This window comes from Bos javanicus, chromosome 17 (genome assembly GCF_032452875.1).
Source record: "Bos javanicus breed banteng chromosome 17, ARS-OSU_banteng_1.0, whole genome shotgun sequence".
In the NCBI taxonomy this organism is placed as follows: domain Eukaryota; kingdom Metazoa; phylum Chordata; class Mammalia; order Artiodactyla; family Bovidae; genus Bos; species Bos javanicus.
Window position 1 is genome coordinate 72,534,406 of NC_083884.1, and position 10,087 is coordinate 72,544,492.

Here is a 10,087-nt window from a genome sequence, read left to right on the forward strand (position 1 = left end):
AGGCTTGCCTCCTCGTAGTCGTCTTTCCACTCGGGAGCCTGGGGCAACTTCTCGGGGGCGTCGCACAGAGGGCTAGGGGGCCCGGCAGGGCTCGGCTGACTGCTTTCTGCAGCCAGGACCCCACTCCCACCCTGTGGGTCCAGCGCTCACTCACTCCCTAGCAGTTGCCTGTGTTTCTCTCTCCACCCAGGACGCCCTCCGCAGCGCTGCTTGTTGAGCTTCAGGTCTGCACAGGGCAGCTCCCTTCCTGAGGCTTTCCTTGCCCTCTGGGCTCCAGCTGGCCCAGGCCGCCCTCTCACAGTGCCTGTCCCACCTGTCATCTCTCGGAGGTGACGGGTTAGAGGGCATGGGCCGGAGACCGCTCCTCCCTGTGCCCACGGCCCAGCTGGCAGAGTCTGCAGTGGATGGGAGGCCCTGAGCAGCGGGGAGGCTGGGCCTGAGCCCAGGGGCTGGGAGGTGGAGGCTGAGTCCTGCCTGAGTGTCCCTTTAATAGCTGCTGGCTTGGCCCTGCTTGGCGCCTGCTTCAGCTCCCTGTTCAGCTGTGGCTGCAGCTGCTGTGCTGACTCACGCAGCCTGGCCGCCAGCAGGAGCTGGGAACATGGGCTCCCCAGGCACCGGGGTGGGCTGGGGGCTTCTGGATTACAAAACGGAGAAGTATGTGATGACCCGGAACTGGCGGGTGGGCGCCCTGCAGAGGCTGCTGCAGCTGGGGGTCGTGGTCTACGTGGTGGGGTAAGAGAAGAGCTCCCGGGTGTGCTGGCCGGAGGGGTCATGGCTGGGCTGAGGGGCGAGAGGCTGAGTCTTCATGGTCTGGGCTGGTGGTCGGCGTGCAGGGCAGGAGGTGGGGAGAAGGAAGGCTCTCCGTCCGTCTAGAGGCTGGGGGAGTGTCAGAGCAGGTCCTGTGCTCAGGTGCCTCTCTGCATCCTTCCCTGGGCCTTCTTCCCAGCCCCGTGCTGGACTCCGGCACCCAGCAGGATGGGCCCCCGCCCCACACCGGGGGCCCTTGGCCAGGCAGGAGGTGGTCCCTGACACTCGTGAGAGCTGGAGCACTAAGGACCCCGGTAGAGACCACCCTTTCAAGCTGGGTCGGGGGCGTCTTTGAGGAGGAAGAGGATCTAGACAGGGCAGGGGAGGCTGTTGGCTGGTGAAGGAGGTGATGGCGGGCGTCCCCAAGCTCACAGGTGCCTGGCAAGGGCCCTGGCCCTCTGACCCATGGCCGGAGCTCCGGCCTGGGCAAAGGGTTTGGTGTGGGAGACCAGGTGGAGAGAAGGCGGGGTCCCTGAGCCCCGGGCTGGGAGCCAGGAGGGTGCGGGGGAGAGGCGGCCCCGGGGGCACACCGCGCTGCCTGTCCGTCCCCCCTAGGTGGGCCCTCCTCACCAAAAAAGGCTACCAGGAGCAGGACCTGGACCCCCAGGTCTCTGTCATCACCAAGCTCAAGGGGGTCTCCGTGACCCGGATCAAGGAGCTGGGGAACCGGCTGTGGGACGTGGCCGACTTCGTGAAGCCGCCACAGGTGGGTGACTTGGCAGTGCTGCCGGGCGCTGGCCCCTCTGACACACCCCCTACTGTGAGTGTGTGCAGGGGCGACGGGGTGCCAGCTCTGGCCCAAGGCCATGCTTGGGGCCGGGCCTCGCAGAGCAGTGGCCTTCCAGTGGAGGAGGAGATGGTCAGGAAGCCAGGCCGGAGGGATGCGTTCAGCAAGCCTGCATCCGGAGCGGGTAGAGAAGACGCGGTGGGCACGGCGGAATGCCGCCTGTGCATGCTCGGTTGGCTCAGTCATGTCCCGCTCTGTGCGACCCCACAGACTGTAGCCCACTGGGCTCCTCTGTCCATGGGATTCTCTAGGCAAGAACACTGCAGTGGGTTGCCATTTCCTCTTCCAGGGGATCGTCCCGACCCAGGGATCGAACCCTTGTCTCTTATATCTCCTACATTGGCAGACGGGTTCTTAACGGCTAGTGCCCCCCAGGAAGCCCACAGGGGAATGCTACTCAGCCAGAAAAAGAATGAAATAATGCTATCTGCAGCTACACGGATGACGCGGAGATTATCAGACACAGACAAACGATATCACTTACACATGGAATCTAGAGTATGACACAGATGAACATATCTACGGCACGGACTCACAGCTGTAGACCACAGACTGTGGCTGCCGCGTTGGGGGGCGGTGGCGAGGCAGGGAAGGACGGGGAGTTTGGGATCAGTAGATGTGAACCATTACAGAATGGATAGACAGTAAGGTTCTGCCCCACAGCACAGAAAGCTACATTCAGTACCCTGTACTAAACCACAATGGAGGGGCCTCCCTGGTGGTCTAGGGATTAAGACTCCGTCTTCCCCAAGCAGGGGCCCAGGTATCATCCCTGGTTGGAGAACTAGGTCCTGCCTGCCACGACTGTAGATTCCCACACCGCAGTGAAGATCCCATGGGCTGCAAGTTTAAAAATAATTAAAAGAACAAAATGGAAAAGGAAAAAACAAAAAGTCTGCATCTGGAAAGGGGAGGAGTGTCTCGGAGCGCAATGCGTGAGCTGGAGGGTGGGCTGGGAGGGCCATGGGGGCACTCCTCCACTGCCCCCCCCCACACTGTGCCTCCTGACCCTCCTCCCGTCACCCAGACTGTCTGCCGTCTCAGTCTCCTCCCCTGTCCTGCTGGCGCCCAGGTTCTAACCCTGGTGACCCCCGCCCTGAGCACAGCTACCTCCCGGGGCAGGCCCACCTCATCCGACGGGAAATCACCTCCCGCCCCCAGTGTGGCCTCTCGTCCTCCAGTGACGTCCCCCAGTGTCCACGTCGGGCCCACTGGACACCTGCCTGCCCCTCCCTCTGGTTCATTCCGCTTCCTAACAGCTCTCATGGCCGCTTGCGCCATCCCTGGGTCGGGCTGACAGAGGCCTTCCGCTGGGCCCCCATGCAGCAGCTGGGCTGGCCCTCCCAGCCCCTGCCTGCCGCCTCAGAAGCCTCCTTCTCGTGGGGGTCCACCAAGCCCCTAAGTTCCCTTTTTTAATTAGTCTCACCGCGTCGGGTCTCAGTTGCGTCCGGGATCTTGCGCTGCGGTGCACGGACTCTCCAGTGGGCAGCACGTGAGCTCAGTCGCTCTGTAGCGTGTGGGAATCTTTCTTAGTTCCTGGACCAGGGATCGAACCTGAGTCCCCTGCATTGCAAGGCAGATTCTTCTCCACTGGACCGGCAGGGACGTCCCCACTGAGCCCCTCGGAATCCTGACCACCGCCACCCCTGCTGCCTCTTCCTGGGTGTGTGTACCCCAGGAAGCCTGCTGAGTTTGCATGTGCAACATGCGGGCACCAGCCATCGTCGACCCGGACAGAGCACCCCTCTGGCCCCCTGGCTCCTGGCCCTGTCTGCAGTGAGGGATCCACCTCGCCTCTAACCTGGATCTGCGGTGTCTGGAATCAGAGGGCTCTTGGAAAATCCTGGTTGAGCAACTAAGTGAATGTGGGAGACAGACATGGGATCAGGAAAGGTTGCAAGCCCTGCTGAGCTCCTGTCTCTGACCCTTGCCACACTGGAGGTGTTTTCCTGGGGCTCAGGGCTGGTGGTTTGATGGCGCCAGGCCCCTCCCCGCACGAGCCAAGCTGCCAGCCGCTGGCCTCTCCTGGTGGGGGGCGGGGAGCAGAGACCCACCCTGACACTTCTCTTCCAGGGCGAGAACGTGTTCTTCTTGGTGACCAACTTCCTTGCGACACCAGGACAAGTCCAGGGCAGGTGCCCAGAGGTAAGACTGCCCGAGGGCTTCCCATGGGTCCCCAGTTCCAGAGTCTGTCCCCGATGAAGTGTCCGGGCCCTTCCGCATTCTGGTCCTGCCTCCGGGCACTCTGGAGGTTGTCCAGGTAACACCCAGAACAAGGCACAGTCCTCAGGTGGACTCCGATAGCCAGAGGCAAGCTGGAAGATCACCTCCCTTTTCTAGACGTAGCTTCTATTAATGTGTCCCAGGAGCAGCTTCCGTTTCCGTCAGCCAACAGCGCACTGCTGCCCAGGCCGACCTCAGGGCCGCTCGCGATCTCTGCGTACTGTGCCCTGCAGCTGTGGTCCCTGCCATCCACAAAAATCTCACCGTCCCTAGAAACTGCACCTTTCCTCCTCATCAAGGGCATCCCAGGGTGGACCTGTGTCACAGAGCCCAGCCCTTCTCTCCAGCTGTGGATTTTTTATCTGATTTTTTTCAAGTTGTGATAACATACACATAACATCAAAATTACCATCTTGGGAGGGCGGTTCAGGATGGGGAACACCTGTACACCCGTGGCAGATTCATGTTGATATATGGCAAAACCAATGCAATATTGTAAAGTAATTAGCCTCCAATTAAAACAAATAAATTTATATTAAAAAATAAAACAGCTCAAAAAAAATTACCATCTTAACCATTTTTAAGGGTTCAGTTTCCCGGCTGTGGGTTTTGCTTAAAGAGTCCTGACCCAGGACACGGCCGTGGAAGCCTACCTCTGTGATGATATTTTTCTTTCATCAAGGCTAAAATGTAGTCACTTGCTGGCTGGAGAGAAAGGGTGCAGTCAGCTGCCCCCGAGTCCTGCTCGGTGGTCCCACCGCTGTTGCTTGGGCATCCCGTGTGCCTGGTGGGCCCATCTTCCCTTGGCAAACACCCGATGTCCTTCCCTTTGCAAACTCTCACGGACGTCTAGTCTTGGTTGAGTGTGTGGACTGTCCTGAAGTTTTGCTGGGGCCGTGGTTCTGTCTTTTCTGGAATCCACGGGACTCCTCTTTGCTCCATGTCCCGGCTTCTGGCTCTTCCCGTGAAACGGCTGGGGCCGGGCCGTATCGCATCAGATCTGACCGCCCGCCTCCCTCAGAGCCGCTTCTCCGGGGGTCCTGGTGGGTTGGTCCTAAGAGCAGTGCCACAGCCTTCAGAAACCCACCCAGCCTCCCCTGGGGGCTGCAAAACCCCACCCGCACACACCAAGCAGCTCTGGGGCAGACGGCCCAGCCACCAAGACAGGTCCTGGGGTGGCACAGAAGCTGCAGCTGGGAGTCCCTGGGGGCTCGGCCAGGGCTTCCCTCTGGACCCCAGGCTCAACAGGGGTCTTCACGCTGTGCAGGCAGACGGGGATGCGTGGGTCAAGGCCCCCCGTGTGGGGCGAGGCATCTCAGGAGTCACCTGCTGCTCAGTGGGGGTGGAGCCACTGAGTGGACTGGAGTTGGGGGGTATCCCAAGAGCTCTGTGGAGGAGCTGGTCTTGATCACAGGGGCACGGCGGTGCAGGGGGCTCAGGGGAGGGGAGCTCCGTCTCCACTGCCTCGGGAGGGGCTGTTCGGGAAGCCGGATGGAGGAGGACAGGGCCTGGGGGGTGCCCACGGTGACCCAGCCAGGCGGCGAGGAGGAACGGACGTGGGACGCGGTGGGGACCTCGAGGCCAGGCAGGTGGCCCCACACTGTCCTCCGACCACCAGTGTCCCCACGCTGCCCTGAGCTGGGTGCCCTGGGCAACGGTGTCCAGCATCAGCCAGGACAGAACTGTAAGCCTGCGTCTGTGAGACTGTGCCTCCCTCTGGGGCCTGGAGCCCCGGAAAGCTCACCCCCTTCCCCTGCTGGCTGACCCCTGAAACCCGGTCCCCGTGTGCAGGCAGCCGCGCCCCGTCTCACAGGAGAAGAAGCAGGGACGCAGCTAGCCTGTGTGCTCCCAGGTCCTCCCACGGGGCTCGCCCTCCGTCACTGCCCAGCGCCCCACCCGGCACGCCCTCACCCTCCTCGCCGCGTGTCACCTCCCCTGTTCCGTCCTCTGAACTGGACCAGAGGTCCTGGGCCTGGCCACCTCACTCCCGTCCCCCCAGGAGGAGCGGGTCAGGAGTCTTGCTCAGCCTTGGAACTCTGCCTGCACCCGTCTCCCGCTGGGGCTGCTGCCTGCGTGATTATCTGCAGCCTCTGGCTCTCGGGTACCCCCAAACTCAGAGATTCCCAAGGGGCTAAGGCAGGAAGGGGTGTGTCCCCCTGCCCTGCAGGGCAGGGTCCCCGAGGGAGGCCCCTCCAGGCCCTTGGCGGTCTGCTCTCTGCCCTCAGCACCCGTCCATCCCTCTGGCTAACTGCTGGGCTGACCAGGACTGTCCCGAGGGGGAGACGGGGACGCACAGCCACGGTAAGCAGGCCTGCCTTGCAGGGCCTCCCCAGGCTGGGGGGCTCCGGCCCAGGGGACCCTGAGTGGTGTGCGTCTGTCCTGCATGTCAGCCTCCCTCCCCCTACCCCTGCCCAGGCCCCATGAAGATTCGAGGGCCTGGGGTTTGTCCCGTGTTTTCAAGGCATAAAGACGGGCCAGTGCATAGTGTTCAATGGGACCCACAGGACCTGCGAGATCCGGGGCTGGTGTCCAGTGGAGAGCGGTGCTGTGCCCGTGTAAGCCCCCCAGGCCCTGTGCCCACCCCCCGACCACCCCCAACCATGGAGCCTGCCTCTCACATCCCCCCTCCACCCTGCAGGAAGCCCCTGCTTCTCCAGGCTGAGAACTTCACTCTGTTCATCAAAAACACCGTCACCTTCAGCAAGTTCAACTTCTCCAAGTAAGCGGGGGTTGGAGGTGGGGGGGCGGCAGACCGAAGACCCTCCTGGCCTGCCTGGCCTGATCCCCGCCTGCCCCCTCAGGTCCAATGCCCTGGACACCCAGGACCCCACCTACTTCAAGCTCTGCCGCTACGACCCCCACTCCAGCCCTGCCTGCCCCGTGTTCCGCATCGGGGACCTCGTGGCCGCAGCCGGAGGGGTCTTTGAGGATCTGGCGCTGCTGGTGGGTCCCCGGTGGGGTGGGCGCGGCTCCTGGCGGCCGGGGAGGCCCCAGGAGCTGCTGGGGCAGTGCGTGCTGTGTGCAGGGCGGGGCTGTGGGTGTCCACGTCCGCTGGGACTGCGACCTGGACAGCAGGGGCACTGACTGCCGGCCCCAGTACTCCTTCCAGCTGCAGGAGCGGAGCTACAACTTCAGGTGCGGCCCCACCGCCCCTGCCCCGGCCGGCCCCCAGAGCCCCGGATGCCCGCTGTGGGCGGGGGGTCACCAGGGCCCCCAGCACAGGCTCCGTCCAGCCTCCACTCTGCACCCCCTCTGCCGCCGGGACCCCCCACCCCCCCTCCCCAGTCCCCGCTCCCAGGCCGGCCCCCAGAGCCCCGGATGCCCGCTGTGGGCGGGGGGTCACCAGGGCCCCCAGCACAGGCTCCGTCCAGCCTCCACTCTGCACCCCCTCTGCCGCCAGGACCCCCGGCTCCCTCCCTAGTCCTGCCTCCAGCATTCCCTCCACCACGCAGGGGCTTTATTTTACTTTTTCCTTTAGGTTTTATTTTAAAAAGTTCCAAAGTCTATAGAAGAGTTCAAAAATTAGTGCCTTGAACACCCACGTCACCTGAGAAAAAGAATCTAATGACTTGAGTTTCCTGGACTGTGTCGGTAACAGTCCAGAATCTGTTTATTTTCTAATTCAAGGTGTGGTCAATGGGCTCGCACCGCAGTTACCGTCACGTCTGAGTCTCCCAAGCAGAACCCCCTGGGATCCTGTCCTGCCACCTCACCGTGTGTACACACACATGCACACACGAGCACATGCTCACACACGAGCACACAAAGGCACGCACACATGTACATGCTCGCGCATAGGGCACACGCGTGTACATGCCCACACGTATGAGCACACACGAACACATGCTCACACATGAGTACCTACACACATGCACACACACACGCTCACACACAAGTACATGCACACGCACACACATGCACACGCACACACATGCACACGCACACACATGCACACGCACACACATGCTCACACAGCCCCCAGGCCTGGAGGCGACGGCCTTGACTGCTACCTGGGCCTCACCTGGCCCGGCTGCACTGACCGCCCCCCGCCCCCTCCCCGTGCTTTGTGTAAAACTGCTTCCCAGCCTCTGGAAAGCCAACCTGAGGGGCCCTGCAGAAAGCCTTCCCTGCTTCCCAGGGGAGAGTGAGGTCCCCTCTCTGGACCCCACAACTCTGGGCCTGCGTCCAGCTCCCCAACTCCCACTGCTGGTGTCTGTTTAGGGACCCTTCTGCCCCATCCCCTGGGAAGGCAGGGAGCTCCTGAGGGGTGGGACCCAGCTTGATTTGCCCCTGTGTCCTCGGCAGTCTTCTGGAATGCTGGGCGGGGCTGGGGGTTTGTGGGGTCAGCGGGTGAGGGGGATGGAGGCTGAGAGGGGGCGGAACAGGCCACCAGCCTCTCTCCTGCCCCCAGGACAGCCACACATTGGTGGGAGAGCTCGGGTGTGGAGGCCCGCAGCCTGCTCAAGCTCTATGGGATCCGTTTCGACATCCTGGTCACAGGGCGGGTAGGTGGGCAGGGTTGGAAGGGGCGGGGGGTGATGGTCACATCACTGGGCGGGTAGGTAGGCAGGGTTGGTGGGGAGCTGGGCGGCAGGGACGGTCATGGCTCAGGGCTCCACCCCATCTCTCAGGCAGGGAAATTTGGGCTCATCCCCACGCTTATCTCTCTGGGCACGGGAGCAGCCTGGCTGGGCGTGGTGAGTGTGGAGAGCGTGGGCAAGCATGCGCCCAGCCCGCTCCGGCACGGCTGGGCCCCCGGTGTCGGGTCTGGTCGGGGGAAGGCCTGGGGGGTGGGTCTGGGCACAGCTCAGCCCTGCTGCCCCCAGATCACCTTCCTCTGTGACCTGCTGCTGCTGTACGTGGATGGAGAAGCGCACTTCTACTGGAGGACCAAATACGAGGAGGTACGCTGCGCGTGGGGCCTGGGCGCTGCCTGTCTGGGGCTTTGGCCCGAGCCCCAGTCTGCTGCCATCATCCACAGGCAAAGGCTCCAAAGAGGACCGCCCGCCCCGAGCAGACAGAGCTGGCACCCGCACCCCCCCGCCCAGCTGTCCAGGGGCCTTAGAGGGAGCCCAGCGCCTGTCCTGACAGCCACGGCCACCGCCGGGAGCTGGACACCGAGGCTGTGGCCCCACTAGACGGCCTGCTCCCTGCTGGTGGGGGGTCGGGGCTGGGAAGGCAGGGACCTCGCCTTGGGACCCTCGTGGATGGAGCCCCCAGGACTAGACGGGGGGGAAGGATGATTCCTCCTGGGGCAGGGAGTGCCCTGGAGCTGCCTGCGCAGGGACCTGTGGCAGGACGCCTCAGGGTGCCGTCCTGGGGTTCCAGCTGCATCTGTGTGTGGAAAACCCTCTCCCAGCTCTTCTCCAGGATGCCCAGCGCGGCCCCCGCACCAGTCGTCTGCACAGCCCCTCCTCTGGCTGTACAGACCCCAGCCCTCTCCTCGGTCAGCACCCCCATCCCGAGCCCCCATCTTGGAGCCCCAGGGTCTGAGGCAGAGTGTCTCTGCTGCTGGGATCCACTCCTGGAATTCAGACTGGGGCGGGCAGACGGCCCAGCCCTTCCCTGTGCAGCTCTCAGGCTCTGGGGGGGCTGGGACTGACAGAAGACCAAGGACGAGCTGCTACGGTGGTGGGCTGAGCCCCCTGGAGACACCCAGCCCACCCCCTGGAACCGTGTGGGTCAGGGGGACTGGTGGGAGAGGGATTCTCCGCTGCCCAAGGTCACCCCCGGGGCCAGCCTGTAGCAGAGGCTCTCTGGAGGCCCTGCCTTTCGGTAGCAGAGCCCCGAGGCTGGAAAGAATGTCCCAGACAAGTCCCCGAGGCTGCGGCAGGCTGGCCAGGGTGTGGTGTGCAGTTTTCACGGGGCCTGGGTCTGGGTCCCGCCTGCTGGACTCCTCATGGCAGAGTTTTGGGAGCGCTCGTGTGGGAGGCCTGGGGCTCTTTCTCATGGGGCCCAGCAACCAGGCCTGCTGGCCGTGGCCAAGGCAGTGACGCAGGCCGGCTGTAGAGGGCCAGTGCCGGGCTCAGGCTGGGCTCAAGCTGCCTCTTGATCCTTAGAGCAGTGTCCGAGTGGGCAGGGGGGCCCTCAGGACCAGGGCGAGGGGTGTGGGCCTGTGTGTGGGTCCAGACAACGCTGACGGATGGCTGCAAGGTCAGGGAGTAAAGCCTGCCTAAGCCACAGTTTCTCGCATGCTCCTTACAGGCAGGGATGAGGCTGGTAGTATCTGCGGGGGCAAAGCATCGCCTGGGAGACCGACGGGCCATGCGG

The 10,087-nt window shown here is 63.3% G+C and overlaps 1 protein-coding gene across 1 annotated transcript; it reads left to right on the forward strand.

The window, feature by feature from the left end:
• The first annotated feature begins 3 nt into the window (after positions 1 to 3).
• P2RX6 (purinergic receptor P2X 6) lies at positions 4 to 9,999 on the forward strand. The gene is made up of 12 exons (XM_061385640.1): positions 4 to 732; positions 1,363 to 1,513; positions 3,668 to 3,739; positions 6,043 to 6,118; positions 6,279 to 6,372; positions 6,456 to 6,536; positions 6,619 to 6,760; positions 6,843 to 6,952; positions 8,229 to 8,322; positions 8,449 to 8,514; positions 8,644 to 8,721; positions 8,799 to 9,999. Exons 1-12 carry the CDS (start codon positions 599 to 601, stop codon positions 8,880 to 8,882), a joined length of 1,182 nt encoding a protein of 393 aa, XP_061241624.1. The 5' UTR covers positions 4 to 598; the 3' UTR covers positions 8,883 to 9,999.
• Positions 10,000 to 10,087: the final 88 nt, after the last annotated feature.

Excerpts from the sequence above, each read along its gene's own strand:
- P2RX6 (XM_061385640.1), top strand. The coding sequence starts at position 599 with ATGGGCTCCCCAGGCACCGGGGTGGGCTGGGGGCTTCTGGATTACAAA. Across the intron at positions 3,740-6,042 it reads TCCAGGGCAGGTGCCCAGAG|CACCCGTCCATCCCTCTGGC; the intron begins GTAAGACTGCCC and ends CTCTGCCCTCAG. Across the intron at positions 6,537-6,618 it reads AGCAAGTTCAACTTCTCCAA|GTCCAATGCCCTGGACACCC; the intron begins GTAAGCGGGGGT and ends CTGCCCCCTCAG.